Raw genomic sequence first — 18,950 nt, 5'->3', positions numbered from 1 at the left:
AGCAGAAATAATAACCAGCCATGTTACGATTTGCTGAAGACCTGTTCTGTGCCAGGCAGGGCAAAGTGCTTTACAAGTGTTGGATCTCAGTATGCTAGGAGGTAGATATATTTTACTCTCATTTTAAAGATGCAGAAATAGAGGCTTACAGAAGTCAAGTCACTTGTTCAAAGTCACAGAACAGGGAAGTTAAACACAAGCCTGCATTACTTGAGAGCCCAATTCAATGTCTCTAGCCTGGGAAGCCTCAGGATCGTCAATATTCGTTTATTTAATGTATTTCTTATTTACTGATTACCTGGATATGTCAGGTACTATTCTAGATGCTGGGGATATCCTAATAAATGAAGAAAACAGGCCCCTGCCCTCGTGGAACCTACATTTTGTATTGAGGAGAGAGGCTGTTGACAGTAAGCAAGTGGATGGATCATGTATTTTCAGGCAGGGGCAAGTAAGTGACCACCCACTGAACAGACAAGGAACAGTTTGAGCTTAGAGGACAGGCTTGAGCCAAGATTCAAAACCAAGACATTCAGTCATACACCTTTATTGAGCACCAGGATATGCACTGGGTGTGCTGTGTTGAACCAGAACGGATTTATCCCATTCTCTCTGCAGCACATAGGTTCCCTCCCAACTGTCCTGGGCCAGGCAAAGGGTCCTGCCCTGTCTCTCTTCCTTGTGTTTCTTTCTTTATTTTTTTTTTTTGGCCATGTTATGTGTCTTGCGGGATCTCAGTTCCCCGACCAGGGATTGAACCCGAGCCACAGAAGTGAAAGCCCAGAATCCTATCCACTAGGCCACCAGGGAACTCCCAGTTCCTTGTGTTTCTTGTGGAATCTGTTCCTGGCTCCTTGGGGTCAGTGCTGGCTTCTCTCCTTGGCAGAGTTGGGAGTCGGGGCCTCTGGAAAGGGCAGGGTGTCCTGTGTGTGTCTGCTTCTGCTTCCCTGAGGAGGAAGGGCCCAAGTGTCACTGTTTACCAGGTTCCTGGGCCAGAGTTTGGCTGGAGAGGGTGTGGACACCAACTGGGTCTATACTTGGAGGCTCAAAGAATCCTGGCCACATGGCCACGTTCCTGCCCTCAGCTCTCCAGGCCACTGCCTTTGGGCAGCCCCGCCCTGCTTGGTCGGGTGACTCAGGCAGAAATCAGAGGCAGGGAGGAGACCTCAGAGCTGGGCTATTTACGGCCACACTCCGGGGCCCTCAGGACCCCACCCCCACCCTGGGATGGGCCAGTTGGTTTGTGAAATGCCAGCCCGGTTTCAGACATCAGCTGGTGTGCTGTCCATTTATAGTGTGTTCCTGTGGGCAAGGAGAAGGAGGACCCACTTCCAGGATGGCCTGAGCGAGCAAGGCCTCTAGCAGTTTCTTTGGTTGCAAAACTGACAAATGTCCATTTGCTGAGTACATAGCGTCAGAGATCCCTGCTGAATTCTAGGGATACAGAGACCAGTCAGTCAAGGTCCCTGCCCTCCCATGCTCTCAACCTGGAGAAGGACACAGATTCCCACATGGACATATAGGGAAGTGGGATCTAGGGACCTGCAGAGGTGGTGGGTGTGCAGGATCTAGTGGGCATCCGGGAAGGTTTTCTTGAGGGGCAATGTCTGGGCTGAGCTGGGACCTCCTGGGCTGTGACAACTTCTCCTCGTTGAATGAATCTTTTCTGTCCTGGCATTCATTTCTCCATTCCCAGAACACTGACTCTGAGTTCGAATCAAACCCCATTTATGTCGTCTTTGTGTGTGTTTGTGTGTGTGTGTGTGTGTGTGTGTGTGTGTTGCTCAGTTCTATCTGACTCTTTGTGACCCCATGGACTGTAGGCTGCCAGACTCCTCAGTCCATGGAATTCTCCAGACAAGAATCCTGGAGTGGGTTGCCATTCCCTCCTCCAGAGAATCTTCCTGACCCAGGGATTGGACCCGGGTCTCCTGCAAGCAGATTGCTTAGCATCTGAGCCAGCAGGGAAGCCCCTTCTGTTCTCTAGGAGCTCCCAGTTTGGTGAGAAAGAAAGCCCCAACACACAGAAGCACTGCAGAGTTCTAAGGAGTGTGGGCAGAACCTGTGTCGTGTTTCACATCATCTCATTTAATTCACTGTCTCTCTAAGGTATACATTGTTATTCAGGTTGAGGGACAGGGAGGTGAATTACCTTGTTCAGGGGCTTCCGTGGTGGCTCAGTGGTAAAGAATCCACCTGCCAATGCAGGAGACGTGGGTTCAGTTCCTGGGTTGGGAAGATCCCCTGGAGGAGGAAATGGCAATCCACTCCAGTATTCTTGCCTGGGAAATCCCATGGACAGAGGAGCCTGGTGGGCTACAGTCCATGGGGTCGCAGAAGAATCGGACTCTACTCAGTGACTTAACAACAACAACAATGGCCACACAGCTAGACAGAGCTGGAATTCAAGTCTGAGAATACCTGTCCCCTAACCATGTACTAAGGTCATTCTGTACAGGGGAACTGCATTTTCAAAGGTATTTGGAAGCTCCTACACCTTCTGAGAGCTCTGAGCAGGTCAGTATGATTGGATTAGAGGGCTAGATGTGGCTGGAGGTGAAGCCAGCAAGGTAGGCAGGGCCCAGGTCCTGGAAAACCTTGAAGTTGGATGAAGAGTGCAGGGAGCCAGAGCATGGCTTTGAGCAGGGGAGGGGAGTAGCTAAATATAGTAGGGAGATATATCAGTTGCACCCTGAGTGGGGGTGGGGGATGGGTGGGTGCTGCATTAGTGAGGATGCTTTTGTCTGCAAGGAACAGGAACCCCATTCAAAGAGGTTTAAACATTGAAGAAAATAGGTTTTCTTCCAGAATACCTAAAGTCAGCATGGTTCCAGATTAACTTACGGCTTTGCAATGTGTGGACCCCAATCCTGTGGTCCAAGTGACTATCGTTGCTTTAGAACAAACTCCCTGCTTTCCAGCAACTTCTAAAGGCTAGAGGAGAGGAAGGGAAGGGAGTATATTTTCCCTCACAGCTCATTGGACAGAATTGTATTATCTGCCCCTTTCTAGGCCAATCACAATTAAAAAGGATGGAATGATCATGATTAGCTTCAACCAATTAAGATTTTCCCTTTGAGCTGGGGAGAAGCCCAGCCTTTAGGGCTTAGAGTTCTGTTAGCAAGGAGGAAAAAAAAGTAGGATTTAAAAAAAAAAATGGTTTAACTGACAGAGAGACTGTGATGTGTCCCACCTCTATCACCTCTTGAGACATAGTCTTAGGGAAAGTCATTGCTGTAATGGTGAGGATGAGTCATTTTTAGCCTAAGTTCCCAGTCTTTAGACCTAGGCTTAGTTCTTTCAAAAAAACTCTGCTCTTATTTTCAGCATAACTTCTTTTCCAACACCGTCCCTCTCACTTTCACCCTTGTTTGCCTTGGATCTTATCTGAGCAGTCTCTTGTGACAGAAATAACTTCTTATCTGGTTCTTCCAGGGAGCTGAGCCAAGAACTCATTCCCCCTACTTCCTGGTCTGTCCACTCACAGCCAGAGCATACCGACTGGGCCTTGACTGCAGGCATCAGATGGCCAACAAACCAGATGGCCGTGGAGGTAGAGGTGGCTGAGAAGAGAGGAAGAGAGGCTGTCCCAGGGCTAGCAGGCATAGGCATTCTTCAGTAGGGCAGCCGAGGGGACAGCCTGACAGGGAGAAGAGAGACCAGTGCTTGGGCAAGACATTAAAAAAAAATTATTTATTTATTTGGCTGCACCAGGTCTTACTTGCAGCATGTGGGATCTAGTACCCTGACCAGGATCAAACCCAGGCCCCCTGCATTAGGAGTGCAGAGTCTTAGCCACTGGACCATTAGGGAAGTCCCTTGGGCAAGACTTTCAACCATCTTGACATATACATTGTCCTCCTAGTAGCTCATTTCAGAGACAAGGAGACTGCTGCTCATCAGAATTGGGGACAGTCCAGATGCTGGGTCAGATGTGGTAGACACCTTGGTTGCCTGCCTTTCAACCATTTCCCCTTCTTCCATGCTACCAGAGCCTGCTTTAATTTGCTCAGCCCCAGGGCTTCCCTGGTGACTCAGACAGTAAAGAATCTGTCTGCAGTGTGGGAGATATGGGTTCGATCCCTGGCTTGTGAAGATCCCCTGGAGAAGGGAACGGCTACCCACTCCAGTATTCTGGTCTGGAGAAGCCTGTGGACAGAGGAGCCTGGCAGGCTACAGTCCATGGGGTTGCAAAGTGTTAAACACGACTGAGTGACTTTCACTTTAATGTTCAGTCAGCCCCAGAGGCTGACTTGTGATTGGTCTAAATCAATCATGACTACTCCCTCTTACTAATGATTGTGCTAGAAGTTGGCATGCCAGTCCAATTGTGCCAATGAAATACAAGGTTTCATGGAAGTATTTACCTCTCTGATAAGAGGGAGGTATGAGTTGACAGAGCTTTTGCTGCCTATCTCCTTCCTTCCTGGTTTGGTCAGGTAAGGGATCATTGGCTGGACTGTGTTACAGCTATCCTGTGGTCATGAGGGGAAGGCTGGGAGAATGGTAGGGATGCCCATCCGGGATCCAGTGTCATTGAGTCATTGAACCAACCCTGACATTGCTTTCCTCTAGACTTCTTGTCACATGAAATCATAAATATCTTTCTTGCTTAAGGCACTAGTATCATATATTCTATTATTTGTAGCCAAACCCAGCTAATTGATAGAGGAAGAGGGACCAAAATATTTTATTATCAATCAGCTTTAATTGATTGGTAATGGCTACCATGGACTTACCAGGTAGCTCAGGGGTAAGGAATCCACCTGCCGGTGCAGGAGATGCAGCTTGGGTCCCTGAGTTGGAAGGATTCCCTGAAGAAGGAAATAGCAACCTGCTCCAGGATTCTTGCCTGGGAAATACCATGGACAGAGGAGCCTGGCGGGCTACAGTCCATGGGTTTGCAAAGAGTCAGGCTGAAGGACTAAGTACAGGCACAAATATAACAGAAGCTCCTTGCTTTCTCAGGTAGCAGTGCAAGTCTGATGTGGTATCTCCAAAGTCTCAGCATCCATTTACTTCTGTTTTATCGGTCAGCCTTTTGGAGTGTGGCTCATGTTCTCCTGGTCAAGATGGTGCTCTACCGGTCTGTGTTTCAGCCAGCTCAACCCTGTGAGGGGAAAAGGCAGGGAAAGGAAGGGCGTGCCCCCTTTTTTAATGGGCAGGACTTGGTAGCCTAACACATCTCTTTTGTTCTCATCCTGTTGGCCAGACTTGGTCACATGGGCACTTACAGCTGCAAGGGAACCTGCAAATTGAAGTCTTAAGTTGGAAGGTTATCACTGTTTTGGAGGAAAATTGGCAGCCTCCACCGCAGGACTATCTCATGCAGCCCCTCCTTCAGCAGATGAGAAGACTGAAGAGAGAGAGGCAAACAGGGGACAGCGGGGGCACTTCTGTCTCCTGCCTCCTGTCTTGGTGCTCCTCACTGCCTTGTTGTGGTTGCTGCCCATTCTCTTTAAGCGGTCATTCTGAAACTCTAAACACTTAAACTTACGGGGTTAGAACTTAGTCCTGTGGCCATACCTAGCTGCAAAGGAGGCTGTGAAATGTAGTCCACCAGGTGGCCATGGGTCTATGAATAACAAAGGCAAAAGGATGAATGTTGGCCTGCATCCAGAATTTTCTACCATGCAGCCCTGTCAGAGACTTTAGCCTAGAGGAGGATAGTGATGTGAAAGTGTGTGTGTTGGTTACTTAGTTGTATCCGACTCTTTGTGACCCCATGGACTGTAGCCCATCAGATTCCTCTGTCCACAGAATTCTCCAGGCAAGAATATTGGAGTTGAAAAAAAAGAATACTGGAGTTGATAGCCATTCCCTTCTCCAGAGGATCTTCCTGACCCAAGGATCCAACCTAGGTCTCCTGCATTGCAGGCAGATTCCTGGTGGATCATCCGAGCCCCCAGGGAAGGGAAGTGGACATAAATTAAAATTTAATGAATCAGTGACAGCTGTTACATGTGCTACATGGGAGCCCACGTCATGGTGGTAACTGCTGACCTCTCCCCTAACCAGTCAAGTACATGAAAGAGGTCTCACCATATTTCAAGAACTCTGCCAGCGGGACCTCGGTTGGCTGGGACTCGCCTCCTGCCTCACCCCTTCAGCGGCAGCCTTCCTCCCCTGGCCCCCCACCCCGGGACCTCCGTGATGCCAAACACATGTCCTTGAAGATGGCATATGTGTCAAGGAGGTGCACCCCTACAGACCCAGAAACCAGGTAAGCCTAGCATAGGGGGCGACTCAGACAGACGTGCCCTCGTGTTAGGTGGTGGGGCCAAAGGAAAGATCCCTTGTGTTGCAAGTGACAAGCACAATGCCCGAACGTAGTAGGTGCTTAAGAAATGCTTGTTGAATGGAGACAGGAGTGAAGTTATGGGGATGATGGTGTGCTTTTCTTCTCTCTTCTTCCTCTGGGTAGTTCACATTTGAGGAGGAACTTGGTCTGCAGAGGAGTCCTGGATTCCAGTCTTGGTTCTCCTTGAACTAGACCCTTTTTCTCACTAACCTTTAGATTCTCCCATATGAAAGAAGGATATCAGACTTAGTGATCCCCTCAAGTCTCTTCTAACTCTGCCGAGGTTCCAAGATACCTGGTAACTTTCACTCAGGGCCATGGAAGGTTACCATCCCTCACAGCTGAGCAGCCCTAACATTGATGATAAGATTGATACTAGCCAGCATTATTGAGTACTTATCATGCACAATTGAATGTAACTCTCACAGCAGCCCTATGAGCAAAGTCCTATTGTTTCACCCCACTATTATAGATGAGGACAGAGGGAGGAAGTAACCTGCCCAAGATCACACAGCCAGGAAGAGAATGGAGCTTGCCTCATTCCAGGTAGCCCTCTCAGCTTCAGAAGCTACCTGAGTGATGGCAGTGGTGAATGCAGTCCATGTTGATCAAATGAGGTGTGCAGTATTGGGGTGGGGGTAAGAGGCCTGTGCTCTGGGTGCTGATTACAGCTGAGGTTTAATGCCCAGTCAATGCCCAAATTGGCCAGGGGGGTCTGATTAATGTTCAGCATTCAGACCTCCTATCCCTACTTGATGCCCTAGCCCCAGCCTCCTCTATGAGGCAAGAACTAGAGATTCACAGGTTACTTACAGGTGCTCCACTTAGGGACCTTTTGTGTTGGGTGAAGGTGAGGTGGTGTCAGTCCTTCCTGCGACTCACAGAACTTTAGGTTAGTTGTGGTTCCCAGCCTGATCCCAGACATCACCTGAAGCATGTGTGAACCTGTATTTCTATGTGTGTGTACATGTGGATGGCATGTAAGTGCAAGTGTTTGTGTGTATATGTGAGCATTTGCACAGGCAGGGATGTGCATATGTGTTTGTATGTTTTGTGCTAATATCCATATGTGTATATGCATGTATGTACGTGTGCTTGACCTGTGCACACACGTGTAACTTGAATATAACTGGGGTCCCATATCAGCACAATATCCCAGTCAAAGGAGCACCATTCGCTAACTAAAGCATAATGAAAGATGTTTTGAACTTTTACTTAGTGTTAAGATTACATTGGTGTGCAGGCATCAGAAACCCCAACAAGCAATGGCTTAATAAATGAGGAGTTAATTTTCCACATGTTTAAAAAGAAGTCCAAGACTTCCCTGGCGGCACCGTGGATAAGAAGATGTCTGCCAAAGCAGGAGACCTGGGGACCTGGGTTCCATCCCTGGTCTGGGAGAATTCCACATGCTGTGGAGCAACTAAGCCTGTGTACTGCAACTTGCGAGTCCAGGTGCTGCAGCTACTGAAGCCCATGTGCCTAGAGCCTGTGCTCCGCAACAAGAAGCCACCGCCATGAGAAACCTGAGCACCACAATGGAGAGTAGCGCCTGCTTGCCGCAATTAGAAAGAAAACCAGTGCAAAGTAATGAAGACCCAGTACAGCCAAAAATAAATATACACATACGTAAAAAAGAAATCCAGCAGTCAGCTATTTAGGCTGCAATTGATGGTCAAGAATACCCTCAAGGCATCAGGCTTCCAGCTTCTTCTTCTGCCATCTTTTATAATTTTTATTAAAAAATTTTTTCTTGGTTGCACCATGAAGCTTATGGTATCCTAGTTCCCAGACCAGGCATTGAACCCAGGCCCTTGGCAGTGAAAGCATGGAGTCCTAATGGCAGGGAATTCCCCTCCTGCCGTTTTTAGTATGGATTTTCTTCTTGGAAATAGCTTGGTGCCTGCACCTCTACGCATGTGTCCATATTCTAGACAGGAAGAAGGCAAAAGACAAAGGAATTGTTCCCCTGGTATTTTGTTCTATTGCTGCATGAACAGCCATCCTAAAGTTTAGTGGCTTAGAAGATAGCAGTTTAATATTTTTCACAATTCTGTAATCTGGGCTGGCTTAGCCAGGCAGTTCTTCTGTTCCTTGTGCCATCTGCAGGGGCTACAAATCCAGGATAGCTGCTTCACCTATGTGCCTGCTTCCTCAGCAGGGGTGTTGGAACAGCTGGCAGCTGGCTAAGCATTCCTCTTTTTGTAGGGCTTTTCCACGTGGCTAGCTTGTTTTCCCTCTTAGCATAGGTGACCTTGGGGTAGTTGGATTTTGTGATCACTTAGGAATGCCAAAATGGCACTTCTGCCACATTTTGTCTGTCAAACCAAGTCAGATGGTCAAGGAGAGGAGAAATAAGCTTCACCTCTTTGTGAGGGAGGTACACTGTGCATATAGGGAGAGATGAGTTTGGTGGAGGCCATCTTTGGAAACTAACGGCCACAGCTAGGAACGCTTCAGTTGGGAAGGGACGCCTTCCTCAAAGACTTCGCTTTCTATTTCATCAGTCAGAATTGGGTTGATGGCCAGTGCTAGCAGCAGGGGAGATCTGTGGTGGAGGAAGGCAGAGGTGAAGGCATTGGAATGGATATGTGTGAGCCATTGTCCAGTTTCTGCCCCACTTCACTGGTTACGGAAATACCAAAGGGGAGTGATTCTTTAAAGCCCCACAGAACATTTGAAGGTCCTTTCCCTGACACTGACTCTTCTTGGAACTCCTTGAGACCGTCCCCTTACACTTGTCTGTGTGGCTTTTTGTCTCCCCACCCTTTCCCTTCGCCATACCCTGGCTTTTTCTTTTTTAACCATACAGTGTGCCTTGTAGCGGGGCTTCCCTGGTGGCTCAGTGGTAAAGAATTGACCTGCCGACGCAGGAGACACAGGTTCAATCTCTGGGTTGGGAAGATCCCCTCGAGTAGGAAATGGCAACCCACTCCAGTATTCTTGCCTGGAAAATTACATGGACAGAGGAGCCTGGCTGGCTACAGTCCATGGGGTCTCAAAGAGTCAGACATGACCCAGCGACTAACACTACTACTACTACACTTGGAGTGTGTGTATTTGTGTATATATGCCTGTATGTGTATGTGTGTTGGAGAGAGAGATATAGTCTCTTATCCCAAGATAAGATAAGATACATAAACCCCATGAGGCCCAACAACTGTGGCCGGAGCCCTGCAGTGGGAGTCGCTCCTGATTCTCTCGTGGACATCCCCTGTGGTTTCCTCTGGTTTTGGGGTAGATGGGGGTCCCTTGGCTCAGGTTTCAGGGTTGGGCACCTGTCCAGTGGATGGGACTCCCCTCTACCTCACTTGTGCCTGCAGGTATCTGGAGATCTGCTCGGCCGATGGCCGGGATACCCTCTTCCTGAGGGCCAAGGATGAGGCTAGCGCCAAGTCCTGGGCGGCTGCCATCCAAGCCCAGGTCAACACGCTGACGCCCCGGGTCAAGGATGAGCTGCAGGCGCTGCTGTCGGCCACCAGCACAGCCGGGAGTCAGGACATCAAGCGGATCGGCTGGCTGACTGAGCAGGTGCCTGCCGGGCCCGGGGACCCCTCCTCCGCTCCCTTCCCCTCTCCCAGAGGCGACCCCACTCCCATTTCCCCTCACTGCCTCACCCCGCCCTGGCCCTCTCACCTCTCTTCTCCCCTCCCCATCCCCCATCACTGCTGCCTTGCCTCCTGCAGCTGCCCAGCGGGGGCACCGCACCCACCTTGGCCCTGCTGACCGAAAAGGAGCTGCTCCTCTACAGCTGTCTGCCCCAGACCCGTGAGGCCTTGAGCCGGCCGGCGCGTACTGCCCCTCTTATCACCACCAGGTATCTGTGGGTAGGGCAGGACTGTGTGTCCCACCCAGAGCTTGGGGGGCGATGCTCTAGATGGACCTCAGAAGCTGGGGACTCCAGCCCCATTCTATGCTGAGTTATTCCCCAGGTGGCCTGAAGCGAGTCTCTGCCCAGTCTGGGCCTTGGTTTCCTCATCTGTAAAATGGGGACTTGGAACAGAAGGATATGAGGTCCTATCAGTCACTCACCCATTGACACCTGCTCTGTCCAACCTGGTGCTGCCTGGTTCAGATGAAAGACAGTCTCCAGAGGTCTCTGTCCTCAGGGAGGACCCAGCCTGGTGAGGAGACTGGCCTGGGAACAGCCTTTACAATGCAGAGTGTAGGAACCACTTAACTCTACCTGGCCTGCAGGTGGGGGTGGGGCAAGGCTTCAGGTAGAAGATGACATCTGAGCTGGACTTTGGCAGGTGGGTAGAAATTTGCCATTTAAGGAAGGGTGGAGAGGCATCTTACACAGAGGGAACAATATAGTCAGAGGGACAGAAGCATGCAGAGCTGTCGCAGCTTCATGGAGCTCTCTGAGTGTGCCGTAACCAGGGTGTAGACTCTGTCTGGGAAGTGGAGAGAAACAAGGCAGGGAGTTGGCAGCCCCGATCTTGCAGAGCTTCTGTTGCCTGGATAAGGGCTGTTAGCTTTATCTTAAGAGCTGTGGCAGACAGAGTGAGAAGAGCTTTAACCTGGGAGTGAGGTGTCTCATTGGGTCCTGTTTTAAAAAAGATCTGTGTGGCTGCCATGCGGAAAATATACTGGAGGAGGGGGATGGGAGAAGTTATGCTGGAGAGACAGTGGAGGTGGGTAGAGGCAGCAGATGGAGAAGAAAGGCCGCATTTGCATTGGAAACACATGGTGGGAAAATTAACCAGGCTTCATACTTGCCAGATGGGGAGGGTGAGGGAGGCGTCCTGATGAATGGATGAACGGGAGTTTTGGAGCTGGTGTCTGGGTGGGCAGTAGGAGTGGGGGTGGGAGTGCAAAGGGAGGAGGTTGGATCAAGATGTCGAGTTCACAGTGTTGGTGGGGGGCAGGTAGGTAGGGAGCTTGGGTAGGAAACTGGGGAACTTGTGAGTCTGTTGCTTAGGGCTGCCAAGTAGGAGACTGGGCATCAGAAACAGCTCCAAGGGGGAACTGAAGCTACAAGAGAAAGCTTGTGGAGTGAGGACCAAAGAGGGCGAAGGTATAGAACTCTGGGGTCTGCTGCCCAGAGAGGGGCGGTGAACTGCCCAAGGTTAGACAGCAAGTGGGAGTCAAGCTGAGAGGTGTGGGCCCTTGCTGCTCACATCTCCTCACTCCAGAATGCGTTCCGGCACACGTGTCAGGAGCCTGCTGCCTACTAGGGATGAGCAGGTCATGAACGTTCTACCTAATCAAGTGATTCATTAATTCAGGCCACAAATCTTTACTAAGCACCTACTTTGTGCCAGGCATTGTTTTAGTTTCTGGGACCATAGTGGTGAACAAGCTAGACAAACATTTGTACCCTTGATGATATTCTAGAGAAAAAGGCAATCAAAAGCCAACTGAAACAGTAAAAAGTAAGTATAATTTCTGGTACCATAAGGAAAAGTGCAGCTAGTGATAGGGGAGAGCGCTGTTTTATTTTTATTTTTTGGCTGTGTGGCATGTGGGATCTTAGTTTCCTAACCAGGGATCAAACCTGGGCCCCCTGAGGTGGAAGTGCAGTCTTAACCACTGGACCGCCAGGGAAGTCCTGAGGTGTCATTTTAGGCAGAGAAGTCAGGGAAGGCTTCTCAGAGGAGCTGGCATTTGAGCAAAGGTCTGAAGGAGGTAAGGGAGAAAGCAATGCAGATAATCAGGGAAAAGTTTGCTGGGCAGAGGGAACAGCAGAGGGGCTGAGGCAGGAGTGTGCTTGGAGTGTTTGAAGACGCTAGAGTGGCTGGAGCTGAGGGGGGCCAGGAGGAGGGTGGCAGGAGATGGTCTCCTGTGACTCCATCAGTGACCATCTGGACGTCCTGTCCCCCCATTGGGTGGAAAAGGAGTCGCAGGGTCCCTTCCCAGGTCACTGCCCCCTTGGCCCAGAACTACTTCCCTGCTGCGAGGCCTCATGCTTAGCCCTCTGCCCCCTGCCCCCAGGCTGGTGCACTCAGGCCCCTCCAAGGGCTCGGTGCCCTACGATGCAGAGCTCTCTTTTGCCCTGCGCACGGGCACGCGCCACGGTGTGGACACTCACCTGTTCAGCGTGGAGTCACCGCAGGAGCTGGCTGCCTGGACCCGCCAGCTGGTGGATGGCTGTCACCGGGCCGCTGAGGGTGTGCAGGAGGTGTCGACAGGTGGGCTGGGTGGATATGGGAGTGCCTTTCTGGTAATGAGTTGCTTGTCCCCAGGGGCATTCGTTTCCTTCTTTAGGATGCTTCAGGAGGGGGATCAAGAGTGGGATTTGGGGTCTCCGAGGGCCCTCTGTTTCGGATGTGCAGGTGTCCTGGAAGGTAGTGAGACTCGCTTCCCAGGGGTTTTCTTGTCCTGGCTTTGTGACTCCACTGGTGAGGATATGAGAGGTGGCACTTGGGGTAGGGTTGGCAGAAAAAGTACAGGACACTCATTTGGATTTGAATTTCAGGTGAACAGCAAATAATTGTTTAATTGAGGGAGATCCAAATTACCCATTGCTTATCTGAAATTCACATTTAACTGGGCAAGAAGTCTGTAGGCGTTTAAAGTCTCCAAAGGCCAGGCTTGGTGGGCCTACCTTCACAGGGAGTGGGCCTCCTGTCCAAGGCAGAGTTGCAGATTCCCCTTTCCTCCTCTGGTGCTGCTGGCTGTGGGTCTGGAAGTGGGGTATAGGTTTTCTGTCCACTCATCCTTCTGTGTTTTAGAGTGTGGGTGACTCTCTATAGGGTGGGTGTACAAATGGCATGACAGACAGTGAGCTTCCCACCCCCGGTGGCATTCAAGCCCCACTTTTGGAGCTGCCAGTGGGGACTGGAGGGAGGGCTTGCAATCTCTGAGGTGTCGCTGTGCCCGTGCCCACGCCCTCCCCACAGCCTGTACGTGGAACGGCCGTGCCTGCAGCCTCTCCGTGCACATTGACAACGGCTTCACGCTGTGGGCGGCGGAGCCGGGTGCGGCCCGAGCCGTGCTGCTGCGTCAGCCCTTTGAGAAGCTGCAGATGTCCTCGGACGATGGTGCCAGTCTCCTATTTCTGGACTTCGGGGGCGCTGAAGGCGAGATTGTGAGTGGAAGGGGTTGAGGGGTGATGCTCTCCTGGAGGTCAGGCTGGGTGGGCTCCTGACCCTTCTCTCTGTTCACCCCGTAGCAGCTGGACCTGCATTCATGCCCCAAAACCATGGTGTTCATCATCCACTCCTTCCTCTCGGCCAAGGTCACCCGTCTGGGGCTCTTAGCCTAGAGGTGGTCAGATGCATTAGCCCTGAAGAGGGAGTGTCCACCACATGGCCTGACCTGGCCCTCCGCTGATTGCCTGCTTGTCGCTGGGCTGAGGGAAGGGAGAGGAGAAGAGCAAGAAGGCGGAGACCCAGCTCAGGACACAGCGGATCTCACCAGTGATGGGGGAGTGTCCCTGCAGCTCCCCCCACCCCCACCAGTGCCTTTCGTGGAGAGATATTTTGTGTACACAGAAACCATTCCGAGCCTAGTATGTGCCCCTTTGGGGATCCTGACCCCAGCTAACAACTGCTGGCCTTCCTAGAGGCCCCTAAACTGTCCCCAGAGGCCCCACCTGAAGCTGGAGCTCCCTGGGGCCCATGGCAAGAGACAGAGAAGCCTTTCATTCATTTCTCCCCTCAGCTCCACCACCTTGGGGCATCAGGTTCTCTTCATCCTCTCTCTCCTCCTTACTCTTGGATAAATAAACAGCCTGTGAGCACACAGGCAGCCTGGCCCAGTGTCTGTGGTTTGTGCCTTGGCCTGTGGGTCCCGTGGTGGCCCTTGTAGTCCCAAGATGGACCAGACTGAAGACTGGAGTCCCTTTCCTTAGAGAAGAGCAGACCTTTAACCGTAGGGTGGAAAAACAGTCTATTGGTTATCTACTATTGCAGAACAAATGACCCCCAAATTTAGCAGCTTGAAACAATGAACATTTATTATCTTTCAAGTTTGAGGAGTTAGAAATTTGAGAGGGGCTAAGCTGGATTGTTTCTGTCTCAGGATCTTTCATGAGGTTATCATCAAGGTGTCAGTTGTACTCATCTGAAGGCTTGACTGGGGTCAGAGGATTTGTTTTCAATATTTCTAACTCATGGTTGTTGGCAGGAAGCCCTCGTTCCTCACCATAGTCACCTCATTATGACAATGTGGCTGGCTTCCCCCAGAGTGAGTGACACAGACGAGAGAACCAGGAGGAATCCACTGTGCCTCTTATCACCTAGTCTTGGATGTCACATACTGTCATTTTTGCTCTATTCATTAGAAGTGAGTCACTAATCCCAGCCCACTCTCAAGGGGAGAGGAATTAGGCTCTACCTCTTGAAAAAAGGAATGTCAAAGAATTTGTGGACCTATTTAAAAACCATCATTGAGAGCCTCTGGCCTGTTTCCTGCAGAAGAGAGGATGCTTGGCGTGTTCTTCTTGGAATGTTTCTTTGGAAGCTGTACCAGGCAGCTGGCTACATATGAGCCTTAATTGCTTGCACTGTCCACAGAAAACCACCATGACATCAGTAATTGTAGCGTACATTCGGAGAGTGCGTGCTATCTGCTCAGCACTGTGCATGCATTCCTTACGGGGTCCTCACCACATACCTATGTGGTAAGCACAACAATCTCCATTTCACAGGTAAGAAAACAGGCTCAGAGGGGGAGAGACACTTGCCCAAAGTCACACAGTTATGAAATTCTGAGCTTGGATTCAAATGATGTCTTTCCGACTTCTGACCTCTTGTTCACCTTAGAGACTTTCTGGTCCTGCACTATCCACTAGAAATATAATGCAAGCCACGTAAGTAATTACTAATTTTCCAGTAGCCACCTTTTAAAAAGTAAGAAAAAATAGGTGAAAACAATTTTAATAATATGTTTTATTTAACCTAATAGAGCCAAACTGTTAGAACTTCAGTACATAATGTACAAATTCATTAATGAAATGTTTTACATTCTTTCTGTCTTAGTAAGCCTTTGAAATCTGTGTATTTTATACCTACATCTCTATTCAGAGGTCAAATTTTCATTAGAAACCTTCGATTGGTATTTTCATAAAATTTACAGTTGAAAAAATTAGATTCACATAATCAAGTTATTTCCAAATATACTAAAGTTTTCCCATAACTGAAATTATTTCCCTGGGGAAATGCAGGTAAGCAGAGATATTCCAGCTTTGCCCACCTCAATCTGCCCACTGTCAATGCACTGTTTATTCAAGAAATATATAGTGCACACCTAGTCTGTGCTAATCCTTGGGGCCAGGAGCTGCTTTGCTGGGAGCAAGCCTGACAGGTCCCCATGTGCAGGGGAAAGAAATTCAGCAGAAGCTCTCACAATCAAATGTGTGACTCTGATTGGGTAGACATATGGAAATATCAGAGAGGCCAGAGGGGACCTGATCTCTGAGGGTGAGGGCAGGTTTCTCTAAGGAGGAGACCTGAAGCTGATGTGCATCTGAAGGAGCATGCTAAAAATCAGACAACCCCAATCTCTGTTGCCCCAGAAACAAGCATTTATTTTCACACTTCTGGGGCTGCATGTTGACTGCAGTTTGACTATTCAAAGCTGGGCTTGGCTGGATGGCTTTGGTCCGGACTGTGGGTTGGGCTCAGGTCTACTCTATGTTTTTCCTTTTGGACCCCAGGATGAATGAGCATCAACTCCCAGGGCAGTATGAGACAGTATGAAATTTGTTATGCATGCGTGCGTGCGTAGTCACTTCAGTTGTTTCAAACTCTTTGTGATCCTATGGACTGTAGCCTGCCAGGCTTCTCTGTCCATGGGATTCTCCAGGCCAGAATACTGGAGTGGGTTGCCATACCCTTCTCCTGGGGATCTTCCCAACCCAGGGATCAAACCTGCATCTCTTACATCTCCTGCATTGGCAGGAGGGTTCTTTATTACTAATGCCACCTGGGAAGCCCCTGAAATTTATTATGGTATGTTTCAAACTTCTAAAATCCGGGTTTGTTTTTTCCTCACTGCCCCCAGACACCACACTGGCCCAGGACTCCACAATCCCTGGACAGCTGCCACAGCTCCTAAATGATCTACTTATTTGTTTCTGAACCCTCCTTCCTGCAGTGCAGCATATTTCCCACACAGCAGCCACTTTATATGCAAAGAAAGTGAAAGTCAGCAGGGATGACTCACTTGGCCATGGCTATCATAAGCATTGGAGCCTTAATATGAACTCAGCCGTCTGACTTGGAACTAGTCAGCTGATGACAGTGCTTTTGGATCAGACTGGCCTGTGGGTGGATTCCAGTCCACCATATACTAGTTGTGTGAGCTTCAGCACATGACTGTTTGTCTTTTCAGTTTTCTCACCTTAAAAATGGACCAACAAGTCTCATAGACTTCTAATCAGGTATCAAAGAGATTAGTTGTAACAGGGGTTGTCAGGGCCCCCAGAGTCTCAGTAATTCAGAGTGGCTGGAGCCATTGTCTGCATCTTATAGTCAGAGGGCTTTCTCCCAAACCACAGCCTCCCCATTAACATATGTAGGAGTATACTTCCACCATGGCTGCTAGTATATAACTACCCCTTTGGGTGAAATAATTCTGAGATCTGTGTTTTACTGTTTCCTAGATCTCTGCAACAGAATTAAGACCCAGATGCCCACTTCAGTAACTGGCTTGGTAACACATTCTTTATTGGATGTCTCCCCTTCTCTGTCTCATTTTCTGACTACCTTATCAGTGTCTTCTGAGATCACCTGCATGCACTCAAATACACAAGGTCTGCTTCTGGGGAACTCAAACTAATACATAAAGCAGTCATTTATTCATTCAACGCATACTTATTAAGCCATACAATGAGTCAGGATTTGTGCTAGATCCTGGGGATATTGCAATGAACAAGACAGATTGTGTTTCTGCTCTCAGGGAGCTGAACGTCTAGGAACTAGGCAATGCTGAGTAAGCAAATAATGCTATCATTATGGATAGTGACAAGTATTGTGAAGAAAATGATGTGATTAAAAAAAAAAGAAAATGATGTGATAATAATGGGAGCATTTTAAATGGGATGGTCAGAAAGGGTCTCTCTGGAGAGCTGGCATTTAAGCTGAGACATGAAGGACGAGAAGGCACCAACCTTGAAACATTCTGGGGGAACATTCCAGAAAGAAGCTAGTTAAATACAAAGGCTCTGAGATAAATAGGTGCTTGGGGTATTGAAGCAGCAAAATAAAATTATGTAGTTGAAGTATATTCAACTAGAGAGATCATGCTAGGAAAAGAAAGAAATAAATGGGTTGGAGAAGTAAAAGAAAGCAGTAGCTGGATCTTGCAGGTCCTAGGACACAGTAGGAAATTTGGATTTTATTGCAAAGGCAATGACAAGCCACCGGGAATTTTCAGCAGAGGAGTGATGTGATCTGACTTTTCTTTTTTTTTTTCCTGTGGGGCTGGGCAGCTTTCGGGATCTTAGTTCCCTACCAGGGATCCAGATCAAACTCTAGCCCATTGCAGTGAAAGGGCAGAGCCCTAATCACTGGACTGCCAGCGAATTCCTTTTTTTTTTTTTTTGCCAGCGAATTCCTGTGACCTCAGGATAAAAACAAATACATTCCCTTAGGCCCTGTGTGGGAGATAAGTCAGTAGGAAAGAAAGAAAGTGAAGTTGCTCAGTCGTGTCCGACTCTTTGTGACCCCATGGGCAGTAGCCTGCACCAGGCTCCTCCGTCCATGGGGTTTTCTAGGCAAGAGTACTGGAGTGGGTTGCCATTTCCTTCTCCAGGAAATCTTCCCGACCCAGGGACCAAACCCAGGTCTCCCTCATTGTAGACAGATGCTTTACCATCTGAGCCACCAGGGAAGTCAGTAGGAGACTAGGTTAAAGGCAGAAGCAAGGAGACCAGTTAGGCTATTACAGCCGGTTCTGATGAGATAATGGTTGCCTGAGACAAGTTGCAACAGGGGTAGAACGGGAGAATAGAAAGTGACAGATTTGAGACATTTTGGAGTTAGAGCTGACAGAACTTTCTGTAGAGACTGAGGGGGAAGAAACAAAAATGAGTTTCTCTTAGTGCAACTGGGAGGATGCTTGGGTCTGAGATGGGCAAGACTGGGAAGACACAGGTTTTGGGTGAGGATGTGTGTGTAGAAATGACGAATTCTGTATTAAGTTAGAGGCGGTCGATACGTACCCAAAGGGGAGGTGCCCCATAGACAGTGGAACTCTGGGTCTGTGACTCCAGCAGGGGCGGCAAGAGGGGGTGGTCTATGCTGGAAACGTGAATTGCGAAGTCTTTAGCGCAGCACTGTCCAACAGAAAAAGAAAGTGAGCCACGTAAATAATTAAAAATTTCTCAGTAGCCACAGTTAAAAAAAAAAAAAAAAGGAAAAATAAACAGTTGAAACTAACTTAAATAATATACTTACTTAGCCCAATAGGTCCTAAATATTATCTCAGCACGCAATTCATGGGGTCGCAAAGAGTCGGACATGACTGAGCGACTGAACTGAATTGAATCAAAATAAAAATTATCGATGAGACAGTTGGCCTTCTTTCTTCGACATTCAGTGTGTTTTACACTTAGAGCATAGCTAACTCGCACTCGCTACGTTTCAAGCGCTCCGTTGCCATACGCCGGTTAGGGGTTACCACTTGGTTCAGGGAAGCAGCGGAGGATTTTCAAAGCCAGAAAAAGCCCACCCCGGACGCTGTAGACGACGCACTTGTG

At 49.1% G+C, this 18,950-nt stretch overlaps 1 protein-coding gene and 1 long non-coding RNA gene across 5 annotated transcripts in view; one reads left to right on the top strand and one right to left on the bottom strand.

The window, feature by feature from the left end:
- Positions 1-14,002, top strand: part of SNTA1 (syntrophin alpha 1) — a 26,344-nt gene extending 12,342 nt beyond the window's left edge. The window contains exons 3-8 of the mRNA XM_019972270.2: positions 6,019-6,223; positions 9,625-9,832; positions 9,988-10,118; positions 12,239-12,435; positions 13,147-13,334; positions 13,419-14,002. Coding sequence (XP_019827829.2) covers positions 6,019-6,223; positions 9,625-9,832; positions 9,988-10,118; positions 12,239-12,435; positions 13,147-13,334; positions 13,419-13,511 — 1,022 coding nt within the window. The 3' untranslated portion in view covers positions 13,512-14,002. The remainder of the gene's footprint in view (positions 1-6,018; positions 6,224-9,624; positions 9,833-9,987; positions 10,119-12,238; positions 12,436-13,146; positions 13,335-13,418) is intronic.
- LOC139186561 (uncharacterized) lies at positions 4,158-18,950 on the bottom strand. Of its 4 annotated transcripts, none has more exons than XR_011570189.1 (4): positions 18,649-18,947; positions 18,414-18,527; positions 12,336-15,037; positions 4,158-5,110 (listed from the first exon to the last, which is right to left on the bottom strand). It is a non-coding gene; the product is annotated as an uncharacterized lncRNA (long non-coding RNA). The 4 variants fall into 4 exon arrangements; XR_011570191.1 differs by lacking the exon at positions 4,158-5,110 and adding an exon at positions 7,494-8,849; XR_011570190.1 differs by lacking the exon at positions 4,158-5,110 and adding an exon at positions 11,666-11,923.

Source organism: Bos indicus, chromosome 13 (assembly GCF_029378745.1).
Source record: "Bos indicus isolate NIAB-ARS_2022 breed Sahiwal x Tharparkar chromosome 13, NIAB-ARS_B.indTharparkar_mat_pri_1.0, whole genome shotgun sequence".
NCBI classification, from domain to species: domain Eukaryota; kingdom Metazoa; phylum Chordata; class Mammalia; order Artiodactyla; family Bovidae; genus Bos; species Bos indicus.
This window is presented reverse-complemented; position numbering and strand designations above follow the sequence as displayed.